At 31.6% G+C, this 25769-nt stretch overlaps 3 protein-coding genes and 1 pseudogene across 5 annotated transcripts; 1 reads left to right on the plus strand and 3 right to left on the minus strand.

The window, feature by feature from the left end:
• Positions 1 to 6355: 6355 nt before the first annotated feature.
• Positions 6356 to 8615, minus strand: LOC107889279 (bifunctional peptidase and (3S)-lysyl hydroxylase JMJD7). The gene is made up of 4 exons (XM_016813647.2): positions 7625 to 8615; positions 7362 to 7537; positions 7028 to 7098; positions 6356 to 6951 (listed from the first exon to the last, which is right to left on the minus strand). The coding sequence occupies exons 1-4, from the start codon at positions 8276 to 8278 to the stop codon at positions 6695 to 6697; spliced, it is 1158 nt and encodes a 385-aa protein (XP_016669136.1). The 5' UTR covers positions 8279 to 8615; the 3' UTR covers positions 6356 to 6694.
• A 144-nt stretch (positions 8616 to 8759) lies between these two features.
• On the minus strand, positions 8760 to 11599 carry LOC107889278 (G2/mitotic-specific cyclin S13-7). Its single transcript, XM_016813646.2, has 8 exons — positions 11231 to 11599; positions 10619 to 10719; positions 10322 to 10525; positions 10099 to 10224; positions 9774 to 10022; positions 9519 to 9680; positions 9259 to 9440; positions 8760 to 9164 (listed from the first exon to the last, which is right to left on the minus strand). The coding sequence occupies exons 1-8, from the start codon at positions 11268 to 11270 to the stop codon at positions 9005 to 9007; spliced, it is 1224 nt and encodes a 407-aa protein (XP_016669135.1). The 5' UTR covers positions 11271 to 11599; the 3' UTR covers positions 8760 to 9004.
• Positions 11600 to 16359: 4760 nt separating this feature from the next.
• LOC107889280 (translation initiation factor eIF-2B subunit gamma) lies at positions 16360 to 22474 on the plus strand. Of its 3 annotated transcripts, none has more exons than XR_005901136.1 (14): positions 16373 to 16744; positions 16857 to 16952; positions 17085 to 17162; positions 18539 to 18619; positions 18699 to 18918; positions 18998 to 19050; positions 19504 to 19553; positions 19645 to 19732; positions 19822 to 20082; positions 20186 to 20260; positions 20413 to 20517; positions 20686 to 20802; positions 20915 to 21111; positions 21828 to 22474. XR_005901136.1 is itself a non-coding variant. In XM_016813648.2 (13 exons), the coding sequence occupies exons 1-13, from the start codon at positions 16679 to 16681 to the stop codon at positions 20984 to 20986; spliced, it is 1368 nt and encodes a 455-aa protein (XP_016669137.1). In that variant the 5' UTR covers positions 16360 to 16678; the 3' UTR covers positions 20987 to 21243. The 3 variants fall into 3 exon arrangements, 1 of the variants encoding a protein (XP_016669137.1); XR_001681702.2 differs by having other exon boundaries at positions 16374 to 16744; positions 18992 to 19050; XM_016813648.2 differs by lacking the exon at positions 21828 to 22474 and having other exon boundaries at positions 16360 to 16744; positions 18992 to 19050; positions 20915 to 21243.
• LOC107889282 (feruloyl CoA ortho-hydroxylase F6H1-3-like) lies at positions 21756 to 23926 on the minus strand (annotated as a pseudogene).
• Positions 23927 to 25769: the final 1843 nt, after the last annotated feature.

A 25769-nucleotide genomic window follows, 5' to 3' on the forward strand; every position in this document is an offset into this window, starting at 1 on the left:
CTGGTTTATTTAGTTGGTTTTTAACTTTAATTAAATCAAATAAATTAATTAATGTTATAACTCATAAGATCATAAGGTTATAAATATTTACATACCCAAATTCAAATTTAAACATTAAACCTGAATAGTGATAACTGTAAAAAATAACATGTTTTAGTCTCATTTTTAATACATTTTTATTATTATTTGATTTAAAATTGTGAATTTTATGCTTCTCATTTTTTAAATTCATGTTTCTATACTTATGAGAATATTTGAGAAGAAAATGTGTGAAAAACGAGTAAATTGAAAAATTGGAACAAGTTTCAAGAGCCACGCGGGCTTGGCCATTTCACACGGGCTGGATACATAGCTATGTGAGCCATACGAGCGTGTACCAAATTGTATGAAAATCACGAACCATACTCCTAACTTGGGCGAAAGCGCATTTTTTAGGTTTTTCGAGCATTTTAAGATTTATATATAACAAAAACAAGAAAATGAGAGTGAGCCGTCATACAATACTTGGGAAAATAACTCAAAAAACACCATTGAAGTCAACTCTGAAGCATCTTTCCATCAAAATTGAAGATCTCCTTTTGATTTCTTTGAAGTTTATTATGAGTTTCTTTGTTTTTTGTGATTATACTGTCTTTGGGATATTTTTTTTTTGCTTTCATGAACTAATTTTTCAAATACCTAGGGAGATGAATATTAGGATGGATTCTGTCATTATTTGATTTATATTTTTATGCAATAAATACTTAGATCTTATTCTCAATTATGTGTGGTTAATTCTTGGTTTAATATTTCTAGACTATTGATCCATATTTGATGTGCTTAAATTAGAGGAGGAATAGTTCCCGTTTAAGAGTAGATCTAGAGTAATTGAGTGGAGTTGCATGCAATTTTAGAAATAGAATGAGATAAATCTATCGGATTAGAGTCAAATCTAATTGGGAAATCTATAGATCAAGTTAATGCAACAATATATATTTTAATTAGAAAGAAATTTCAATTAATCAACCTAGAGTCAGATGCTCTTAGTCTTGAAGAGAGAGATTAGCATAATTTAGGGATTTCTACAAATCAAGATACTAAGTGAAGAAATTGCGTAATTTAGATTGATAATGACAAATGAAATCTAGGTGAATTTTTTCCTAGGTATTGTTTCGCTTCTTGGTTGTTTACTCAATTATTTTCTTAATTTATTCTTTGGCGTGCTCTTTAGTTAATATAATTAGTTAATTTTAGTTTTTAATCAATCACTCTAATTTGTCGGTTAAATAATAGAAAAACGGTAGTTACTAGTACTTTTAGTCCTCATGAAAACGGTATTTTTACTTACCGTAACTATACTATTAATTGATAGGTGCACTTGCTTTAGTCAAATTTTTAATTGGTTTATAACTACAATCAAATAGTCATTAAAACTTAATACTTTTAAAGCGCCAAATCCTTAAACCCAATACTCATTAATATTTAAAACTTAAATTGATAATTTATTATTTATTTTTATTATATTCATTTTAGTTTTATCAATTAATATATATTTATAACAAGAGTAAGGATATATCGACCATGTGAGAAAATAAATATCTTTTGAGTTCATAAAAAAAATATTTGATTTAATTTTTAATAATTTTATAATAAATTTAAAATAAAATAAAAATTAAAAGTGATAAGATATAATAAAATGAATAAAGAAATAAAAAATCAAAGAAAATAAAATTATAAGTACCTCAATTAAAATTTTGTTCAACTTAAAAATAATATCAAAAAGGGAAAACCACACCAAAATGCACACCCCTAAAATTGAAGGTGGGCATATCTTTTATAATAAAAGAGAAAGCTAACTGGTGGTCCTTACTGGATAATATAATAATATCAAATTTAGTTTTTAATGTTGAGACTTTTTTGTTAAGTTCACATTTACTTTTTTAGTTAAATTTAGCTTTTTTTTAAAATTAAAACAGTCAAATTTAACCATTAATCTTTCAAAAAGATTCGAATTATTAACTTTTTAATAGAATTACTAACTAAAACATTAAATTTTTAAACATGATAACTTGCATGATAATTCACATGTATTTTTTATTTAATTTTTTAAATTTTAATGAACTTTTTATTTTTATTTTTGGAAATTTGAAATTCTTTAAATTTTTTAATATTTCTATTGTTTTAAGATTATTTGTTCGCCATGAAGTATATATGAATTGCGACGCAAATATTGTCAAAAATTAGTATTTTAACTAATATTTTCGTTAAAAATCGATTTGGCTTTTTTAAAAAGTTAGAGCCAAATTTAGATAAAAAAATTAAGATCAAATTAATAAAAAATACAAATAATGAGAACTAAATTTAATATTATACGTTAAGGAAAATGTGTATTAAATTTTTTTTTATCCCTCAATGAATGTGTATTTAAATTTAATAAACGTTTTATGCATTTTAATTGAAGAGTGCTAACTAGTTTTTTGTATCCAACCGATCCATGTTCTAGACTTGGTAATGCTTGATAGTCTCGACTTTCACAATCTTCCGTATTTGGCTTGAATACTCGATGCATGACAGCTATACTTCTTTCATTAAATATAATTAAACATTTTGTTCATAATTAAATATAATTTACATTTTATTCATTTTAGTCCTTATATAAATGCTTATATTTTCTGATACTTAAAATCGAATTAAAATCTAATTTCCTATTTTTTCATTAGAGACCTTATACTTTTAATCTATAGCACAATTTCTTAATATGGGGACTAATTGTATAATTTAACCTAAAATTTTTGTTTGAAATGATGATTTAATATGCCACGTCAGCTTACTGTTACATCGTTAAAAGAAATTAACGGCTCAATGACTAAAATGTTATAATAAAATAACGTAAGTGATTAAAATGTAATATTTCAAACATAAGTGAGTAAAATATAACATGAGATAAACAAAAGTGACCATAATTATAGCTTACCCCTTAAACTAATAAGCAGAAATTGATGAAATGATTTAATCATGCACTTTATCATGATTAATAATGATTAAATAACTATTGGGTCGCTTGTTAATTGCTAATTGGGTCTTCAAGCATTTTTTAAATTAAAATTTAATAGCGATTGCACTGTTACAATTTAATCTATGTACTATAATTAAAGATTTTCTCAATTTAATTACTTGACCGTTCATTAATATATTTTCACACTAACTTTGCAAATCCTCTTATTCATAATTCACTGACTCGGTTTTTGAAATTGAGTTAAAAAATCTCATTTCTTTTACATTAGTTATTACAGTCATATTCAATGTTCTGTCAGTCCAGTCCGTCACATTTATGTCTCTAGCTTCTAGGAGTTATCTGCTCCGATGTTCAAGACAAAACATCACCCCGGTTGGATTTAGTAGGCGACATATTATTATTTCAGTCGGTTTTACTCGTTTCCAATTAGACTAAGGACATGTTTAGATTATCTACTAATACAAGTTATCTTTTCGTATCACAATCCGACCACATAATACCACCTAGCATTAGTTAAATATTAGATAATCAATGAGCCAATATTTACTTCCATTATGCTTTGCATGCAAAAACCATTGATGACATTAAACAAATAATATTAATGTAAACAATGAATATTTTATTAAACCATTTTTGTTTGAAAAACACAAGTATACAAAATGAATATACTAAGAGCACAGATCCAACACCTTCTAGATTGTTTCTTGAATGCTTTGTTGAAATTCTAAGTTAACAATGCTATTTGTTCTTGCAATTCTTCTATTACAGTGCTTTGTGCAATGAGCATTTCTCTGGTCTAATATTCTTCTATGCCTTGTGTTAGGATCTAGTGCCTAACGGACTAGGTGTTAAGTGTTGGGCGTGTGAATAATAATGAAGTTACCTGGATGTACCATAGCTTAAACCACTAACATTGGCTTTATATAAAACTTATTTGCAAACATGGGCCAATTTTGGTGGTTTGAGCTACAATCTACTCAAGTACCTCCACTATTATTCACATGCCCAATACTAACACATATCTTGAGTATTGCAAGTACCTATGTCCACCAATTGAGGCGTCCCCTTCGTGAATTGTACACGAGTCTCCACGAAGATTGGGGATAAAACCCTGACATGGGGGTAATATCTTCAATTGTTGAGGTCCAAGTCAACTACCTAGAAAACAACACTTCGAAGACAAGACTTCTACTAAAGGAGTCGGTTCCCCCTAAATAACTGTAATGTCACTCTTCAGTTAAAGTTTTTTTTCTTCTTATTTATTTTGTGAGTTTCTAAAATTTTTATAGTTTAAATTTGTAGATGTTTATGTCTCTCTTTTTTTTTTCTTCTCTAGGGTAGGAAATGTTTTATAGTTTTGGAGTTGTTTTTTTTGTCATTCTTAAAACAAAAGATCTAGTTTTAGATGTTTGAATATCTTACCTTTATTTTAAATTAAATGATTCATATTTATATCAAATTAATTTTTTTAAAACATCGAATTAAATTAGCTTTTTTTTAAAATTACATTTTAGTGTCCATTTTTTTTTTGAAAGTTAGAATCTCCTTATTTGTGTGTACATATATAAAGCTTTTTCAAATGTTTTAAGAATTTGTAATAAGATAAGGGTAGTTTGGAACTTTAAAAAAAAATCTAAGCATTTTATTCATTTAACAAATAGTAACTTCCTACTACAAAGCATTGAATTGTTCTTACATTAAATTGTGCGGTTTCAAAAATAAATAATCTTTATTACTGTTTTTATAGACTAATTTCATATCAAAGTACAAAGAAGAAACAGGAATACGAAAGTTGAATGCTTATTTTACTTACATAATCACATTATTTTCATTTCTTAATTTCTATATTGATTTCATCACTTACCTTGGTTTCCTCTATCAGTTTCGTTTCTTAAATCTTTTGTGTATAAATCTTTTTCAATTTGAAATCGAAAAGTTGGTTTGTTATATTACTATATTTTGGAATGATAGTTGTTTCAAAATTGTAGACATGAAATTATTAATAAAGTGAAGTTACTGTTAATAGTATTGTCTGATCACGGACTGGTGAATCGGTTAATAACAAAATGAAACTCGACTCCATAGACATAAAGATATATTACTATATTTGAGTTTATGTTTTCATTCTTATTACTAATGAGAACCTGCTCAATAGAGATATATTATTATATTGTGTTTAATTCGATGTCAATTATGTTTGTTAGGTCACTTCAGAACATACTCAAATATTATGCTTAATTCGATGTCAATTTACCAAGGTGGAAATCCGTTTAAGATGATCAACTTGGAGTTTATTAATGAAATTGATATTTCCTTTTTATCATATCATATGAATGATAGATAATTAGCACAATGTGTATCTCATACTTGCCCCTCCAACTCTACACAATACAGGTAGAATCTAAATTGCATATGGAATCTTAAGCTAAGACTAGTTTATGAATCATTTCTTTTCGGGAAATCATTCTTAATGTTTCTGGTTGTTACATTTTAATATCATGATTTTATTTTTATTAATTAGAATTTATATCTTGTATATGTTATATAAACTTAATAGATATTTTTTATTTCGTTTAGGAGATATATATATATTGTTTATAATTTTTTAATATTAATCTCATTATAAGTTTTTTTATCAGATCTATTTTTTTTATACAATTCATTGAATTACTCATAACTCCTCTCCAACCCTTAAATAGGAGGATAATGTGTTTTAGCGCACTCAAAACCAAATTATTATATATAACTTGTAAGTAATTTTTAACTTAAAAATACTTTATAATTAAGTTTAGTTAAACGAAAATAATTGAATTATATGAATATTTTCTTTTACATATATGAAAAACAAGTTACAATCATATGTATGGACTGGCGATTTTTTTTCTCACTCCAACTTCAACTTGGATTCTATATCTTCGTTAAAATATATTATGTATCTCTTTTATTTTAAATTCGAAATTTAATCTTTGTATTTTTTAGTTTTAAGAATTTAGTTTATCTATTTGTTTATATTTTAAAATTCAAATCTAAATATTAGTATTGTTAAATTTTTTTGATTAAATTTATTGAGGTGAGATTTTAAAATTAAAAAATATATATATTTATAATTGAAAATGAGATTAAATTTAACAAAATAAATTTAAGATTATCTCTGACTAAGCTTCCCTTCTTCTCCTACGTAGTCAGGATTGTTGCCTCATTCTAGAATTAGTCCAACTGGTTCATATTATCATCTCTGATATTCAACAAATATGAAATTTAAATCCCAAGAATTGCTGCCTCATTCCTTACTATTAGATCACGGCCTGTTGTACGAAAAAAAAAAAAAGGAAAAGTTTTTTTTAAAAAAAGATTTCAAACTAAACCCAAGATAAGAAGAGATTTTGTATTACCAAACTGATTCCCAACACCAGGTAAAGAGGAATAAAAAGAAGAAAACATAACCATGATGAGTAACATTCAATGATATGTCACAAATAAAATCCAAAGCAACTTCCAAGTAAATCAACCTGAACCATATGTCTATTGATCACTTCACAACACCACACCAAAAATGTTCAAAGGGTCGTTACTGTTGCTTTCATTTCCAGGTAGAAGACAACAGTTCTCTCTAGATCATGAAAATTTCGGTGACGTTGACATCCGGGCAGCAGCCCTCGCAGTCATTGACATTTTCTTGAGTTCCCTGCCTCAAAAGTATCACACAAACATAGAACTATCAAGAACGAAAGTTCGTTCATGTACTTGTACATTATCACGGTCTTTATGGATCTCCACATTGTTTGTTGCAGATTCATCACCAGAAAATCTACTGTTTAAATGGTTGGAGGAAGCATGAGGTCCTGAATCATCCTCACGATCACCCTCCGGTATCGTCTGATCATCAATTGATCGGCAAGGAAGCGACTGCAAGAAGTTGAAGTATGCATACTTGATATCGAACTGCATATCGTACCCTGCAAACGAAACTTGCACAGTTTTAGCTTCTGAAAGATCATGCCAAGGCAACAAAGAAAATCATTTCATCCTTACAGTAATTAACAGCGATAGTGCATCCTCCGTCTCCAGGACTCTGTCTAACATGATGAAACCACATACTCGGCCTGCGCCGTCCAGAAAAAACAGCAGAATTATGATCCAGATAAAGCCACTGACCTTAGTATTTAAACCACAATACTCAATAACCATACACATAAAATTTAGAATGTAATAGTACTATAGACAGCAGAAATGTATAGCATATATACAATGAAACCCAGATTCGGGACATTGGAAACAAAGTTTAATGCACAAAAATGCATATGAATAAAGAGATGGGAATCGTTATTACAATGATCAGTGTTAAAAGAGGAAAAGGGAGGCTTACAAGTAAAGAACTTCTCCAGCTTTGACAGTAACCTCAAATGGCTTAGGCCCGTTAAAATACAATGGGAATTTCAAGCTCTCCTGCTTCAAACTCGCCCTTGCAGGACAAGGATCCACACTAGACCATGGCACATATCTCTCCGGTTCTTCGACTTCTAAACGAAACTCCCCATTCTCCTGTAAATCCAATACAACACTCGAAATGAAGCAGGATTTGCACATGCTGACAGTAATTTCAAGCACCCAGTTTCTTCAAGTAAAAACCTGGGAATAGGAGTATCGAGCTGCTGGGTACTCCTTAATATACATGCGGTGAACGTCGGTTGGGGGGAGAAGCAAAAAATGCTTCTCGCCGGAAACGACGGCGTAGAGATTCTCGTAATGGTCTTTGTGGAAAGAAGTCTGGGAGAGATGATTTCCGATCCAGAGATTGACGGCTTCAGGTAGGCAGCCTAAGGCTTCGGAAGCCCATGGAATATGGGCATCGCAATCGGACTCAAGCTCACAGTACTCAGTCCTGAAGCAGTCGTTTTGCTGCTGTAAATATGCCACCAAATGGCTGGGGGGTAGGCGAATGAGGTCAAGGGCTTGAGGGAAAAGGGTGGGTTGGACATGGGCTGAGACGAAACAGAGGGAAGACTGCGAAGGGTGAGGGACAAGGGCATCGGCCTGGCCGTCGGGGGTGAGGTGGAGGGAGACGAGAGAGGAGGAGAGGGCGGTGGCGAGGTAAGAAGGGGTGGACCAAAGAGAAAGGGCTGGCCAGTGAGAGATGGCATTGGAGATTATGCAGGGCTTGCTTTGGGAAACGAAGTCCCTGAGGAACTGCAGAGGTGTGGGCGGCGACTGAAGGCGGTCCACGGTGGTTCCTAGGGTGAGCTCCCTCACTTCCTCCCAGAGGGATTCCACTTTGCCCTCCATTTTTTTACTTGGTTGGATTTGGGCTGTTTTGCTTGGAAATTTAGTCGCTGTTAATCCAAGTTAGGGTTTGGTATGGCCGCTAATGAATGTCATATACCTAATTCACTAATCTAGGGTTTAGGGTTCAAGGGGTTGATTTCTGGAAAATGTGAAATTTTGTTTTGAGAAATTGTGCCAATAATTTTTGTTATTATTTTTTGCTGCAATTTTACTTGGTTGGATTTGGGCTGTTTTGCTTGGAAATTTAGTCGCTGTTAATCCAAGTTAGGGTTTGGTATGGCCGCTAATGAATGTCATATACCTAATTCACTAATCTAGGGTTTAGGGTTCAAGGGGTTGATTTCTAGAAAATGTGAAATTTTGTTTTGAGAAATTGTGCCAATAATTTTTGTTATTATTTTTTGCTGCAATTTTTCCTTACAAATCCATTTTGCTGGAAATTTCAAAGGAAATGTTTCCTTAGATACTAGCAAAACTCCAATTTTTCAAACGACACTTTCCATTGAAAATTCATGTTCAATTGGTACAAAACACCAATGTATATGAGAAATAAAAATGAGAGTGACCAAAACACCACACCGTCAAATATATCAAATGCCTAGTAATAGTCAAATCCTACTTCAAAGATCATAATAGAAACATGATCAACCCCCTTATATATGCAAGCGAATAATCAAGGAAACCTAACAAAAGCATTAGTTATATAATTTGTCTAGAATCATCAGCTTAACACTCTCCATCATGAATTGCTATCGGCAAAAGGCATTTTGCAGGTGCAAGAAGGGCCACGGCATTACGATCTGGACTTGAGAATTTCCTATACAATGCTTTGAGCTTACTTTCTGCAGCTGTTGAGTGGAATTTAACCAAGAGTTTTGCACACTCACTGCACACATCAGAAAAGAACATACCAGTTTTTTGTTATTTTATCAGAAGATGCCACACATTGATCAAAATGGGAAAAGGATGGGAGTGATTACATTAGCTGCTCTACCGAGTATCCCGTGTGGTGCTTCAGAGTTTCACTCCACAGAGGGCTCTCCCCAAGGGTGCATCTTGCAGCATACACAGCTGCAGCAGCTAGCATGGACGGACAGTATGAAACTGCGGACGGATATTGCATAAGGCCAAGCTCAGCAAGGTAAAACACCAAATCCTCCATCTGCATCCATTATCACCCCCAAAATGAACCAACTGAACCAAATTCTTAAAGGAATAAGCTGTTAGATAAATTTTCTACCTTATCATCTGATGGAACAGATGCTTTGATAAACCGGACGAGGAAGACATATGGTGTAGGAACCGTTAGGCACCATTCTAACTTATCCAAGATTGTTTTCTCCATAACCAAGACATGCTCCCTGGCATAAGCATTGTCTGATATGAAAACAAAGTCATTGACCTGAAACAATAAAAAAACAATGTAACAGAAACATCAATATCAACATTAAGGAAAACCTCCCAATTATACAAACGCACACACAAAAAACAGTACCTCTGGTGCCCAAATCTCTTCATATTTGCATGCTACGAGCATTGCACTAATGCCTACCAATTGCAGTTCCTTTCTTCTTACAACCTTCATCGAAAGAAATCGATCAACAATATTCATGGTAAGATAGAGTGTTTCTGGCATGAGCTCGAATTTGCGATGGACTTCGATCAACCAGTCAACAAGGATTGATCTCATCTTGGCATTGATATCCGGCTGCAAATCCATATAGTCGCGTACTCGACCCTCATCCTGCATCAAAAGACGTGTCATGCATATTTCACGTACAGAAGAAAAGATCAACACTAGAAAAGTGAAAGATTATTACTTCTGTGAGCTTGTAGAACTTGTAGATATCATCAACATATTCAGTAACAGCCAACTCATTACCAGCATCAGCTCCATCAATGTTCTCAATTGAATCATTAAGCTTATTGACAAGTCCGCAAGCAGCCTGAAATCAAATCAAAACCAAATCAACCCACAAACAGTAAACAACACAAGAATAACAGAAAAAAAAATGAAGAGTAGGAGCAACATAGATATATTACCTTGCTTCGAGCAGAGAGGATTGAAGTGAGGGTTTTGACATCCTTCCTTGAAGATCCTTGTCTTTTGGTAACATGTTTACTTTTCTCAGATTTTTCATCAGAGCTTATCACAATCACGTTCTCTGGTTTTGGTTTGTCAACCTGCTTTCTTTGGACTCCTTTCACAGCTTGTGCAACCACAACAGCTCCTTCGGTGATTGGTTTCTACAAGCAAAAAACACCAAGAGCAATTAGTGGTTGCCTAATATTTGCTACTATAATGCAAATGAAACATTTTTCTGTGTTTACTGGAACTACCTTTCCTTGTGCTGCTGCTCGTTCATTGACAAAATTGCCAATGTCTTGAAGAACTCTTCGGTTCCTTCCATCTGCTAATGCATTTTTCAGCTTCACTTCTCCTGAAAACAAAGAAAGTATAAAAATGTGTTGGATTTCAGGAAAAAAGGAAACATACATACATGTACTGAGAGTGGGAGAAACTCTTGACTTCGGAAAAGATAGAGTCAAGTCAGTAGTCACCAGCATTATACCCAAAAGGCAATGATGTAAAACTTATCAAATCAAAGGACAATGAATAATTTTCCCAATAAATCATATTGCTGGCTCTATGTTTGTACAAGTTTTCTTTATCTGAAACAAACATATCATCAAACACCCTTTTTTATTAATTATTCTAGATGCATCTTTCCCTTCAACTTTTCCATATACTAGATTTTTACCAGTCAAAATCCTGAAGCTGATTCAACAAAAAGATCCCCAGAAACAAAAAGAAATGTCATCGAAATCAAACCAACAGACCTCCTTAAAGAATCCCAAGATCAAAACAGAAATTTCAAAAATTCAACAGAAAAGCACACAAAGAGTAAACCCAGAAAGAATCAAGATCGGCGCGAGTTTTAAAAAACAAACCATTGTTTTCATGCTGAGGAACAATAGCTCTAGACGCCATCTCCGGTTCTTCTTCTTCTACTTCTTGTTCTACAACCTGGCCTAAAGCTCCACCAATAGTGGCCAACAAAGATGAAAGGAACACCCGGAGACGGCTTCCACGCGCCTCCTCCTCTTCTGGGTTTCTTCTAGTCGCCACCCTATAACTCTTTTCGTCACTTCCAAACAAGAAAGTAAATTCCTTGTTTCTGGCGCTTTCCCTTTGTTGTTTTCAGTTTTCAAATGGATTTTTTTTTCTTTTGATAATCGAAATGAGTTGCTAATTAACTCTTCTATTTTTTCTTTTTTACCCCACTAGTGGAGTTCCCTTTTTAAGCAGTGTTTAGGAAGGGACGCTGTCTCTCCAACGGTATTATTTTTGAAAATCCAATTTTGACCGTTTGATTGAGTGAGTATCTAACGGCTACCAAGCGCCTTATTTTGGAAACTTTCTAGCCGTTATAGGTGAGAAATTGAGTCGGGCTGATATGGGCTTCGAGCCGTTTGTTGGTCATGAACAAAACGAAATCTTTTTAGATTAAACTTTCCCTGGGCCGGTCATTGACAAATTCTTTTCGTAATTTGCATATGTCAGGCCCAGCATAAATTATTATTTAATAATTACAATATTTGTTTAAAATTAATATATGTTTTTAATATTAAATGAAAAGTAGTTTGGGTCTAATCGACAGTTAAGTCTAAAATGATGTGATCCATTCATTCGATTACTTGATATACGTATCGGATTGAAAGGTAATTATTTCTCTATCTATTAGGATTACACACAAAATGCATATAAAAATTATAGTCTCCATTGCTTAAGATTTTGGAGAAATCAATTTATCAATATAATTCTTCGCAAGTCTAATGGTCAACTCCAATTCCACATCAGGTATGTCTTAAACTTGTGAAAAATTATATTATTCCTAATATCATAAAATCATTATGTGTATAACATTAAGATTTTGACTTATATAATTTTAAGATCTAAAGATTTTATATGTGGTAGCAGAGCTTAACTTAAAGAATATATAATTTTCTAAATAATTTTATAATTGTTTCTAATAAACTATTTATACTAATGAATATTTTTATTTTAAAGGATTAGGTTAAATCATGAGATTTAAGGCTAGTAAAAGTTTTATCTTTTACTGGTAGAATATTTTAATTGATTTATATTATAAATGTCAATTAAATTATGCATATGTAAATTATCAATTTTCATGTAATTAATTAAATGTTGATGATAATAAAAATGTATATTTGACTTTCACACTCATTAAAATTTCGAAATTTACCCTAAGGTGAATTATTTATTTTATGAATAGTAAAAATTATGGTGATAAATTATTATTATACTTTTTTTTTATTGATATTTGTTATTATCCTTATGAATTAGAGATAAATTTACCACTATACTTTAATTTTATATGAAATTTTATAAATTTACTTTTATTTGATTGAATTTTGGAACTAAAGTTAGAATTTTTTTATATTAAACTTTGGTTTTTAATTTTAATTTAAAATAATATGAAGATAATTTTAAATAAAAATAGTTTTTTATATTTTACTTTAATATTTAGCAATAATAATTTAATTAGTATAATTATAGAATTAAATAAACATGGTTATTTTATTAAAAATAAACTTTTTTTATTTTACAAGCTTTTATTTCATTTAATGGAAAATTTAATTTAGTTTACTAATTTTTAATATTTATAAGTTAAATTATTATTAATTATTAAAATAAAACATTTGAAAGATTTTTTCCTATTAAATTATGTTCTCAAATCATCAAAATTAATATTGAGTGGTAAATTTTTATTAAAAAATCAAAATTAGTGACAAAAATTAGTAAAATTCAAAGTTTAATGATAAAATTTAATTACATAACTTGTTGCTATTATTGACTTAAGCGGTGAAGAAGAGATATTATACTATAAACAAAGGGAATGACCAAACATATTAAGCATTGTATTGTTGAGAATGACTATTTTCAATAACATTAAGACCATAATTCTACAAATTGAAAATGCGAAAGAATATCTTATGCTTGTGCAAGAACGTTTTCGTTTTGCGGATAAGCCTCTCATTGGTACTTTAATGATAGAACTAACGAGCATGAAATATGATGGGTCTAGGGGAATGCAAGAGCATATCATTGAGATGAATAATATTATAGCAAGACTAAGGACTCTTGGGATGACGGTGGATGAGTTTTTAGTGCATTTTATATTGAACTCACTACCTTTGAATAATAGGTCGTTTCAAATTAACTATAATACTATTAGCAATAAATGGGATATTAATAAATTGGCTAGTAAACTCATTAAGGAGAAAGCAAGATTAAAAAGTCAAGGAGTTGAAAAAAGACTTAAAGGCAAAAACAAACAAATTTAAGAAAGAGAAAAACTCGCTTATTAATGTCTCTAATGGCAAGAAAAATGAACGAATGACAAATAAATGTCACTTTTGTAAGAAAGCAAGACACTATCAGAAAGATTGCCAAACATGCAAAGCTTGGTTCGAAAAAAGGTAAACATTATGTTTCTAAATGTTTTAAATCAAATTTAATTAAAGTTCTTTGTAATACTTGGTGGTTTGATTCCGATGCTACTACTCATGTGTCCAACATGATGGAGGGATTCCTTTAGATTCAAACAACAAACCTAAATTGAAGTTTTCCTATATGTGGGGAACTGTATGAAGGCCCCAATTGAAGGCATAGGGTCTTATCATTTGGTCTTAGATACCGATTATCACCTAAACCTATTTTAGACTCTTTATGTTCCTTCAATTTCTAGGAACCTTATATCTATTTCAAAACTTGATGTTTGGGGGTTTAATGTAAAGTTTGGGCATAATTGTTTCAGTCTATTTAAGGATAATATTATTTTAGGTTTTGAAAACCTTATTGATGAATTATGTAAATTGAAACTTGATAATATTTTTTACAAATTCCTTACTTGTTGATAATGTGAATGTACCCAATTAATTGTAGTATGCCAAATGAAAATTATGCTTACTTGCCACATAAACGTTTGGATCATGTATTCAAAGAAAGATTAGAAAGATTAATAAAGAATGATAATCTACTAATTTTAGATTTTACTGATATTGGTGTAAGTGTAGATTGTATTATTGGAAAGCAAATCAAATATACTAAGAAAGACGCCACAATAAATATTCAGCTTCTTGAAATAATACATATTAATATATGTGGACCTTTTGATGTTCCATCTCTTAATGAGGAAAAGTAATTTATCACCTTTATTGATGATTTTTCACAGTATTGTTATATATATTTGCTTGATGAAAACCCTTAATCAATACATGCCTTTGAGATATACATTAATGAAGTTAAAAGGCAATCAGATAGAAAATGAAAATAGTAAAATTTGATAGAGGTGGTGAATTTTATGAAAAATTTATTGAATCAAGAAGATGGTCAAATTCATTTGCAAAATTCCGTGAAAGTTGTGGCACATGTGCACAGTACTACACCAGGCATACCTCAACAAAATAGTATTGTGGAAAAGCATAATCAAACTTTATTGAATATGATTCAAAGTATGGTGAGTAACTCCTCATTACCTATATTATTGTGGATGCATGCATTGAAACCCATTGTATATCTATTAAATAGGGTTCCTAGTAAAAGTTCCAAAAACTCCTTTTGAGCTGTAGATCAGAAAGAAACCTGGTCTAGCCTAAGGAATTTTTGGTGAGATAATTTTATTGTTTATTCACTTTTGAGTAATTAGTTAACAACTTTTAGTATAAGAGTTCATACGAAATGTACGAGGGTAAGTATGTAATTATTTGATAGTTAGGTAAATTAAGTTTAAATCAGTGCTTGTTCTACGAGTTTAGTTGTGAATTTCTTCTTTAGGCAAAGCTCTGTAAAGTTATGTGATGCATCAATTTGCGTTAAGTTTTTTTCTTATGTTCATCCCAATGTTTTTTGCTTTATTCACATTGTTATATCAATACTTATACTAAAGTTTGTGCCCACATTATGTATCATGACACTTACTACAGCATAACAGATATACTTTTAAATTATTTAAATATTTCATAAATATTAATTACTTAAAAGTATTTAAAATACATTTTTCATGTATCGTACTATTAAATTATTTAAACATTAGTAGCTTCGGATGCAATATTTAATTAATTTTTTTAAATATTTTATTTTCAAATATTATAATAAAAAAATTTTAATTAATAATTAAGCATTTTGAATATATTCAACATGCAATATAATTTTACTTCATATAATTAATACAAAGTTACATCATTCAAAATAATAACTAATTAACATAATTAACTTTAATATTATTTTTTATATAAAACTTTAATATCAATTAAGTGATAATTAAGATGGTTACTCTATTTTATAATAAATAAAATTAACATAACTTTTGTTTGCATCAAAATGTTTTTAACTAATAATTGTATATTATAATTGTAATTACCAAAACTTCTATTTTATTTACATTTTTAAAAAAATATTCTCGTCAATTCAAATTTCTTTCTAAATTCGTTGTTTTATAAAATTAAAATTAATTTAATTTTTAGTTTCCAATTTCATGTCTAAGATTAACATTATAATTTTTCAGTCTAATTTTCTAGAGCATTATTACACACTTAAAATTACAAATCACACTTTTTCAAATAACCATTAGGAAAACACTTTTCAAAAAGTTAAAATATGCAATTAATCTCTATACTTTTTCAAAATTTAAGATTTAATATTTATATTTTAAAAGCTAAAAAATAATCCTTCTAAATTTTCAATTTAAAAATTTTAATCCAATTATTATCATTGTTAATTTTCATCAAAAATTGTGAACTTAACAAATTTATTTATCAATCATATGTAATGTCATATGAGAAAAATCTAATCAACATATCAAATTGACAAAAAATACTAAATAATGTTAAGATAGAAATGAGATTTTAAAATTAGAAAAGTATGAAGAAATAATTTTTTAACTTTTAAGTATAGGGATTAAATTTTAAATTTTATGAAATTACAGGACTAATATCATTTTTTTGACCTTTCAAAAACCTTTTTTTAATGCATTCCGAAGTACAATTACAAATTTACAATGCCAAACATGCCCTGGAGTGAATCTCATAGTTCAGCAAGTGAAACCGAGCGAGCGCTCGGTCGCATCGTACTCTTCCAGCCGAAAGCTTATAAGCGCTGGGCACCATAAGCAAGGTGCATACAAAAGGGCCCCAAGCCACAAGAGCCTGAAAATCCTGGAGCTCCTTTTTACTGCTGAATAATCAAAATCCAATATACAAAGATTCTATTTAGTTGCAACTTTATTCATTCCTAGATTCACCAAAATCCCACTGCAAAACCCTTCGTTTATTTATTTATTTATTTTTTATTTCCTAAGTTCTCTCCGGTTGGAAATGGATTTCCAAGTGGTGGTTTTAGCTGGTGGCAATTCGAAGAGTCTAACTCCCCTTGTTTCCAAGGTCTCCCCTCCCACTCTTTTGGATAAAAACAATGACTATAATAAAACCCATTTCTTAATTTCATTATTCCTTACTTTTTCTTATTTTTGGTTCTTGAAATGCTTGCTTGCAGGACGTGCCTAAACCGCTGCTTCCGGTAGCCAACCACCCTGTTCTTTACTACGTTCTGCACCAATTGGAAGAAACCAACCTCAAAAATCTCATTGTTGTAAGAAAAGAGAGTTCCTTTTTTTCCTTATTTCTTTTAAAGGCTTGGGATGTTTTAAATGGATATTATTATTATTTGTTTATAGTTTTTAGGGTTTTTTATTTTGTTCTGAATGTTTGGGGTGGCAAATAGGTGGTTGAAGGAGAAGATGCTGGGCTTCTTGTTGGTGCTTGGATTTCTGGGACATTCGTTGATCGTCTACATGTTGAGGTACTGTATTCTTTTCTTTTTCTTTTTTTTTTTTACAAATTAGCTTTGATATTTTTATGTTGAAGCTATGACATTATATATATGATACATATATATATTTCATGAGAAGATATCAAGTTAATTAGTTTTACACCATTTTATAGTTTCATGTACTATTAGATTTAGCTTAGGAAGTTACATGGAGCAACCAATCAAGTTTTGTAGCTTTGTGATAGAAATATCAAATGCAATGAAATAGTGTGAGATAAATCCCTTTTGTGAGATCTTGTGCATTGACTTGTAATGGACCATGACAGAATGCCTATGAGTGTAATATCAAGAAGATAGTTACCCCTTTTGTATGGAGGTGTGGTTGGCTGCATTCTACAATGGGCAAATGCGGTGGAGTCTATAGAGTTATTGCTTTACTGCTTCACTGACTTGGAAATTTGCAGTCCTTGTCTTAGCTAGGCTGGGTATTGCATTAAATGATTGACGGCTTTGCAAGATTGTAAATCTGTTATCAAGAAGAAAAGAATCAGGCTTTGTCAATACATTAGTCAATATGATTATAGGATAATAGGATAATCAGATTAAGCTCTTCTTATCATATTAAACAATTTTTTATGGTTACTATTATGGCAATGTTTGAACTGTTAGAATATAGAACTAATCGATGCAGGAATGGAAGCAGTAATTTTCTTGTTGTGGCATTTTAGTTTGAACAGTTGAGGTTGCTTAAGATGGTAATTTCATCCATTAGGGCTTTGCTCATTTTATAGAATCTTATGCGTTTCATGTCTTTCCTCTTTACACTGTAGTCTTATGTTATCTAGTACTTGAAAAAACAAGGTAAAATTCATTATTTTGGCATCTTGAGAACCACATTATACAGCTTCGAAGTGAACTGTCCTGTTATGATTTGTTGTCATCAAGAGATATCCTTGGTCAAAAAGTAGACTTGAAAGTGCTTTAGTATTTTCCCTTTTATACTTTCTCTTTCTCCATGCTGTTAACTATTTCTGTTCTCGGTTTTTGCAATCAGTACTGTTCAGTGTCAGAATTTGTTATCATCATTATTCTGAAGCTTCCTAATCAGGTTATGCATGTACTTTACGAAACTCCACTTGTTTGCACATGCAGAATCCCTTAATCACATATGTTCAGTCTATTAGTGTAAGATTTTCCTTTTTTCTTTCTTCAGTTCCAAAAAACTATATCTAAGATGACCATGCATGCATACATGCTTCACTTCATTTCTGTTTTCATAAATATGTTCTTTAAGGTTGTAAGGTTGCATGCCATTCTTGTGACTATGAATCATATTTGTTTGTGGTGAGATACTCTCCTTTTCCTAGTTTAATAACTAACTGGTTTCCTTTTATCTGGTGTTGCAGATTGCTGCAGTCCCTGAGGATATTGGAACGGCTGGGGCACTTAGGGCAATCTCACACTACCTCACTGCAAAAGACATTTTGGTTAAGAGTTTTTTTCATTAATTGTGTTTGAGTTCCCAAACTAGCTTCTTTCCTTACAGCCCTCTTCATGTTCCTGCAGGCTGTGAGTGGTGATCTTGTTTCTGATGTTTCTCCTGGTGCAGTTGCTGCCACCCACAGGCGACATGATGCTGTAGTGACTGCAACACTTTGCAGTGTTCCCATTAGTGGGTCTTCAGAATTAGGGTCCTCTGGTGGGAAAGACAAAACCAAAAAACCAGGACGATACAACATCATTGGACTGGACCCTCGCAAACGGTTTTTAGTACACATAGCAACAGGTTAGACTTCTAATGTTCTGATTTATTTAGCATTTTCATTGGGCTGGAGTCTTAATCTTTGAATGCATTCTAGGAGCAGAAATTGAGAAAGATACACGACTTCAGAAGCACCTTCTCCATGCAGTAGGCCAGGTATTGCTTTCAATCAGTCCATTTACTTCTTCTTCTTCTTCTTTTACAACATTAATGCCTATTTGGTGGGGTTGACTGATGAGAGAGTTGCATGCTCCCACTTACAAGTTTAGAGGCTTCTAATATTCTTTATGGCCAATAATTCAAAAGCTGCTCTTGATTCTATTGCTTCAGAGAAGCATTTGTGTTATTACAATAAATTGGCCTTTTTATTGGCAACATGGCTTATTATTTTATTTTAGTCTTGTAATATTAATCTTTTCCATGCACTTGTGCTTGGATCCTCCCTCTCCCTCCATCCATATGTTTGCATATGCGTTTATTTTCCTTTGTCAAATGGAAAAGTAGATTGCTAAAGAAAAATTTTCCTTTTGCATTTTAATTATCTGGAAAAAGACTCATATTTGTTACATTCTGTTGTTATTCTTGTTTTCCTTTTTTGTATTTTAATAGATGGAAATTCGATCTGATCTGATGGATGCACACATGTATGCATTCAAGAGGTTGGTTCCCTGTCATCTCCTACTTGCTTTGAAATCAGCTTTCAAATCTGGGGTGCTCCATTTTAGTATAATTTGTTATATTTCCGCTCAGGTCTGTCCTGCAAGAAGTTTTAGACCGAAAGGATACTTTTCAAAGCTTGAAACAGGATGTAGTTCCTTATCTTGTCCAGAGCCAGTTGGTTAGTAGCACTACATTTCAGGATGTTCAAAGGCCACTCTTGTATAACTGGGTATCTAATTTTGTTCCTGATTCTTTTAAAACTGTCAGAAATCTCAGGCTGTATTAAGTGGAATTCCACAAGCAGAGGAAGATGGTAACAAGAAGGTTAGTTTCCCAAACAACCAAGTAATGGTCTCTCAAATCCTTGCTAATGCATCTACCCCAAGCTTTCATGAACTCTATTCTATGGATCCTGATGGTTTTGCCCAAACTCGGAAAACCCATAAATGTTGTGCTTATATTGCAAGCAGCAGCAGTTATTGTGTTCGCTTAAATTCCATTCAAGCATTCATGGATATCAATCGAGATGTGAGATCTATTTTTCATTTTGCTTTTTTTATTTGGCACTTTGTGTTTTCTAATCCACATTGTATTTTTCATAAATAACTTATATGTATCTCGAACATTTCAGGTCACTGGTGAGGCAGATCATCTGCTAAGTGATAATGTTATAGGCCCTTCACCTAAGCTTGGAACCAAAACTACTGTAAGCCTACATCACTAGCATATCTTTAGAATCATTAAAACCAATTTGGATAACTGCTGGTTTTTATTGTGAATACTAAAGAATAAACATGCAGGTTTTAATATACATGCTTTATACCCATAAAGTAAGGCCTTATCTTCCTATGATTTTAGGTCGGACCACACTGTATGCTGGGGGAAGGTTCAGAAATGGGTGATAAATGCCAAGTAAAACGATCTGTAATTGGCCGTCACTGCCGGATAGGCTCCCATGTAAAGGTATGATGATTTATTTAGTCATAATAAGCAAGTAAGATAAAGCAAAATGTAAATCTGTCAGTAAAGCTTGTCCCATATGATTTTGTCATTTATGAACTTATAAATAAAAGTTTCAAGCTTTGATTTTTGTTCACTTTGCAACACAAATCGCTTTCCATGCATATGCAGGTTGTCAATTCAGTTGTAATGAATCATGTTACCATTGGCGATGGCTGTATAATTCAAGGCTCCGTGATTTGCAGCAATGTACAACTTCAAGAGTGTGTTGTATTGAAGGATTGCCAAGTAATTCTCCAACACTGTTAACTTTTCATAATGTGAAGAATCAACTAATTTCATTAATTTTTATTACATTTTAGTATTTATTACCGTAGTTATTCCATTATGCTTCTTTTAGGTTGGGGCAGGCTTTGTAGTTACCGCTGGAAGTGAGTATAAAGGAGAATCTTTGGCTAGAAAAGAGAAATGAGTGAAGGCAATTGTATCCCAGAAGAAAAATGCGAGGCTTGACCCCATCTCATTTTAATGTTGTTTTTCGGGCATGCTTCTATGGAACTGCTGGCACTGGTAAAATGTGATCCTTGGCAAGTGAAGGTAAGACAAATGTTAACAAGGCTATTTTCCTGCTTATCATTTTATTTTCATTTCGAATGTTTGATGGAGTTACCTTGCTGTGTATTTTTTGGAAGACAAAAAAGGATATATAGAAAGCCCAATTTTGGCTTATGTTTTGGTGGTCCAAATTTTACAGTATTAAAAATGGAATGCCTTTGATTATATGTTCCTATTTATGCTTTGTTTTTGTCCTATTAAAGTTTCTGGTGCATGGTTTTCTTGTTAACCACGAATGTAGTAACAAGAAAACCATATAATCAAAGGCGTCTGATACTGGCATATATATATTTTAAGATTTTCATATATTTTGGAGGGCAAGGATTTCCTTGCAAAAGAGTTTTGCAAGTCTTGAATGATAATAGAGGTTCAATCAAAGCCAAATCGAGTTTAAGTTAAAAGGAGTCCTAGTTATATGAAGCTTGAACTCATCGGGATTAATTTTTAAAGTTCAAGCTCGATTTGAGATACAAATCGAGTTATTTGAGCTTTGCTAAATTAGAGGCTCAAGTAAGCCTGTTACCTAGTAAAAGATAAGCTCAGTTTTCATGCCAGACTTCAAACTTGGTTATTACGATTATATAAGCAATCAAGCTCAGCATATTAGGAGATTATACAAGATCATAGACAACCAGACCAAATTCATTTTCTTATAGCATGTTTATTTTTCCATAATCATTTTAATCATTTTACTTCAGCAAGGACATTGCAACAGAGGGGGATCAATCATATCCTGGCAAAGTCCATCGTTTTCTTTCCGTCATGTTTCTTGCTGAAAAAAATATTTGAAGTAATCTGAGAAGACAACTTCCTTATACAATGGTTGCTCCCCACTTTCTAGCACTTCCGGCAGAGGACTGAAAACAGCATCTGGTCCTGGATTCACAAAAATAGGCACTGAAACTGTCTTTGCTTCCATTGGCAACCACCCGGTGTTCAATGCTTTTGTATCTGTCGTTGCTCATTATTTGTAGAATGTCTCCAATGTTGATTACGAGAGCCCCATTGATTGGCAGAACATGAATCCAGCTATCATTTTGAGTTGCTCGAACATAAAGGCCGCCATTATCGTCTTGGAGGAGAACAGTGAGTGCTGATATATCGGAGTGAGGCCGTACTCCTGCTGTGAAGTCTGGGTTCGGGCAATGTGGATAGTACATTAGGTTAACTATCGGCGAACCCATTAATGTATATTCTCTAGCTTTATCTATTTGTTTCACCTTCAGGCCCTCCAGGAGGACCTCCAGCAGCTTCCTTATCACAGACTTTGCACTCTCCACGTAATCCACCACTTCATCCCTGTAAACAGTCATGAGGCAATTGTAAATATGGGTGTTATTTTGCAGTTCGAGGTTTTTTTTCAATCGATATTTTCTGTAATCGACTGTCGTGTCACCCATTACATCCGCAAAACGTCTGCAAATGCATGAATCAAGCTTACCTGTCTTCCGACTTGATAAGAATATATCCAATCCTCTCAAGCACCCATTTTTTAATTGGTCAAGAACTGCAAAAAGGTAACTTCTTCAAAACCTAACCCTCAATGAAGATTGTTATACCAAAAGAGCAGATCCATAACCATTACAAAAGCTTGACTTAAACATGTGTAGATGCTTAATAGGCGACAATTAAAGCAGAAGGGTAGAAGAAAATAAAATTACCTGCAAACAGGGGGCCATAGGGGGAATGATTCCAGATCCCGAGGACTACAACGAAAGCTGAGGTAATCTTTCCACTCAAGAGCAGCCTCTGCCTGCGGAACAAAGCTTGTTTTCAAAGTCACTGTGTCAGTGAGCGAATTCCCAGCCCAGTACTTGTTTCTCTCTTCGTATGGTAACCCAAAGAACCTATGAGCGGCTTCCTTGACGGCGTCGAGAACATGCAAGGGCACTCCATGGTTAATTATCTGAAAGAAACCCCACTTGCCGGCAGCATCGCGGATCGATTCCTTAACCTTGGGATCATCCCAATTGGAAACGTCGATTACTGGGATGGAGTCGTAAGTTAAGATGTTGTTTGGTAGCAATCTCTCCTCGATTGGTAGAATGTAAAGGTCGGGAACGGTTTCAATGCCTGTATCCACTAATCCCTTTATTCCATTACCTTTGTTTACCACAAAATCGAGTATCTTCTCGGACTTTGGGTTTCTTGGTGGCATTGCTAGAGATAGAAGAGGGAAGACTGTAAAATGGTTGTCTGAATTACGTTGCCTTCCGTAGTTATATAGCAGTAATCCTGCAAACCGGAGTCCCCGACCACAATAAAATATCTATGCAAGTGTCGGCTGGAGGGTTTTTATTTATTTATTTATTAAAATAATATAAAAAATTAATTACAAAAATGATATAACTAAATTAATTATAAATATTGTTTCGGATGCTGTGTTAAGTAACACACTAAAATTCTCTCACTTTCTGCTAATGAGTCGGTAAAAGAATATATATTTTGAAATGGTGTAGCTAAGCGTATCAAGCAGTATCAAAATAATGCTCCTTAAATATAGATCAAATACGATACGGATAAAGAAAAAAAATATTTTTTTGAGGTGCGACACCGGTTTGAACTAAAAAAATTTGCTGCTTTAAAAAATTTAAATGAATTGGCCAAAAGTTGATTCCACATTTTTTTTTGCCTGAAAGGGAAAAAGCTATCTCAGCTTTGAAAATATAACACAAGCATAAATTAAAAAATAATAAAATAGTCAAACATAATATAGCAGATACAACTCACCCGATAGAAAAAACAAATAAATAAAAAGTGCATTGACTAATTTGATTCCCATGCCTGGAAATAGAAAAATGAAAGAGAAAGTAAAGTTGCCTTCCAATAATTACTAAGAAGAGAAACAATGAAACTTCAAACTAAAAAAGAAGTAAATGTTGGCATGTTGCACATGCATCCTCACATTATGAAGTTTGTGATCGGTACCGGGGACCTAAGGGAGGTGCGAAGCTGAATAGGACGGTGGCCTGAAAGAGGTTGAAGCAACAGCCAGCAACCAGCAAGCAGAGGCACGGAGCAAGAGAGGCAGCAAATATGAAGGAAGCAGAGAGGCGACACCCTCAACGTCAAGTTTTTTTGTTTTTTTTTTTAAGCAGCATTTTTTTTTCTTAATTTAAATCATTGTGCTGCTTGACATTTTAACGGTACCACTTTAAAAAATAATTTTTTTTCTTATTGATGCCATTTTTTTTGTATTTAAAGGTATTTTTCGGGTGTTATTTAATTCTCTGATGGCATCACTTAAAAAATATAATGAGTGAAGTTAGACGGAAAAATTAAATTATAATTTTTACAATAGTAAAAATATAATTTTATTATTTTAATAGTTTATATATTTATAATTTTTAAAAGATTAAATTAAATTTTTATTATTTTTAAGAGGTAAAGTGTAATTTTACTTTTATTAATTTAAAATTTTAAAAATTTTAAAAGATCTAAATAAAAATTTTCTATTTTAAGTGGGGCGGGGCCCTTACCAACTCCCTAGTTATGCCTCTAGGTGGAGGAAATTTTAGGATGGTGTCGCCAGACACTTTGGTTACACCCAAAAACACCGCACAAAACGACTTAATTTTTGTAAATAATCTACTTCATATATAATTTTCATAATTAAATTTTTTGATATTATTTTAATAAAATACCCGACAGCTGGATCTAAACTATTATTTAACAACAAATTGATATACTATTATTATTAGCTATTTAATATATTTTTTATTATGATATTTGTGTTGTTTTTTTTTATTTAACAAAAGTTAAATATTTTAGTGCCAAAACGTAATATTGTTAACTATTCAATGTTTAATTTAAGTTTTATGTTAATTTGATAAAAATTGATTGATAATATTATTAGGTTTGAATTTTTTATGATTTTGTTAATAGAATAAATTTAATATTAATTGTGAATTTTTTTAATTTTGCATTTAATTTATCAAATGCAATTCGATGATGAGATTTAATTCTCATTTTAGGGTTGATTTGATCAAAGTTAATTTCTATTATTATTAGCTAGTTAATGAATTTTCATGAAGTTAACTTTAAAATCCAAATTAAACATTAAAAAAGTTAACACTATTATCTTTGGATACCAAAATATATAACTTTTGTCAAATACAAGTACGGGATTGAACTAAAAAATAGCACATATGTCATATTAGAAAAAAAAAAGTGTCAAACTAGGTACCAAATTATTTATTAAGCCTTTAAACTTTCATTAATTTCCTTACATTTTACTCAAATCTTATATAAACAAGAATGTATCATGTGGCATGGTTTTATTAAGGGTAAAGTACAAAAATGGTCACTAAAATATTCAAAATTAAACTTTTTTGTTCACCTACCATTAACACTCATTTGTAAATTGACAGAAGTGTTGACGTGAAATTTTTTATTATTAATCTAATAATAAATTTAGTTTTTTAAAATTTACACATTATATCAAAAATGGTCACTAAAATATTCAAAATTAAACTTTTTTGTTCACCTACCATTAACACTCATTTGTAATTTGACGGAAGTGTTGACATGAAATTTTTTATTATTAGTCTAATAATAAATTTAATTTTTTAAAATTTACACATTATATCAAATTGATTTTAAAAATTTATATAAAATATAAAAAAATATTAAATTTCTTA

The sequence above is a fragment of the Gossypium hirsutum genome, chromosome A09 (genome assembly GCF_007990345.1).
Source record: "Gossypium hirsutum isolate 1008001.06 chromosome A09, Gossypium_hirsutum_v2.1, whole genome shotgun sequence".
NCBI classification, from domain to species: Eukaryota; Viridiplantae; Streptophyta; class Magnoliopsida; order Malvales; family Malvaceae; genus Gossypium; species Gossypium hirsutum.

What these genes read in the sequence shown, in the direction of transcription:
- LOC107889280 (XM_016813648.2), top strand. Translation starts at nt 16,679, where the DNA reads ATGGATTTCCAAGTGGTGGTTTTAGCTGGTGGCAATTCGAAGAGTCTA. An exon ending in TAACTCCCCTTGTTTCCAAG is followed by an intron (nt 16,745 to 16,856) that starts GTCTCCCCTCCC and finishes GCTTGCTTGCAG; the next exon opens with GACGTGCCTAAACCGCTGCT. An exon ending in TTGTATTGAAGGATTGCCAA is followed by an intron (nt 20,803 to 20,914) that starts GTAATTCTCCAA and finishes TGCTTCTTTTAG; the next exon opens with GTTGGGGCAGGCTTTGTAGT.
- LOC107889279 (XM_016813647.2), bottom strand. Translation starts at nt 8,278, where the DNA reads ATGGAGGGCAAAGTGGAATCCCTCTGGGAGGAAGTGAGGGAGCTCACC. An exon ending in GCTGGAGAAGTTCTTTACTT is followed by an intron (nt 7,099 to 7,361) that starts GTAAGCCTCCCT and finishes TGGACGGCGCAG; the next exon opens with GCCGAGTATGTGGTTTCATC. An exon ending in CACTATCGCTGTTAATTACT is followed by an intron (nt 6,952 to 7,027) that starts GTAAGGATGAAA and finishes TTTCGTTTGCAG; the next exon opens with GGTACGATATGCAGTTCGAT.
- LOC107889278 (XM_016813646.2), bottom strand. Translation starts at nt 11,270, where the DNA reads ATGGCGTCTAGAGCTATTGTTCCTCAGCATGAAAACAATG. An exon ending in TCCTCAGCATGAAAACAATG is followed by an intron (nt 10,720 to 11,230) that starts GTTTGTTTTTTA and finishes CTTTGTTTTCAG; the next exon opens with GAGAAGTGAAGCTGAAAAAT. An exon ending in TCCTCTCTGCTCGAAGCAAG is followed by an intron (nt 10,225 to 10,321) that starts GTAATATATCTA and finishes ATTTGATTTCAG; the next exon opens with GCTGCTTGCGGACTTGTCAA.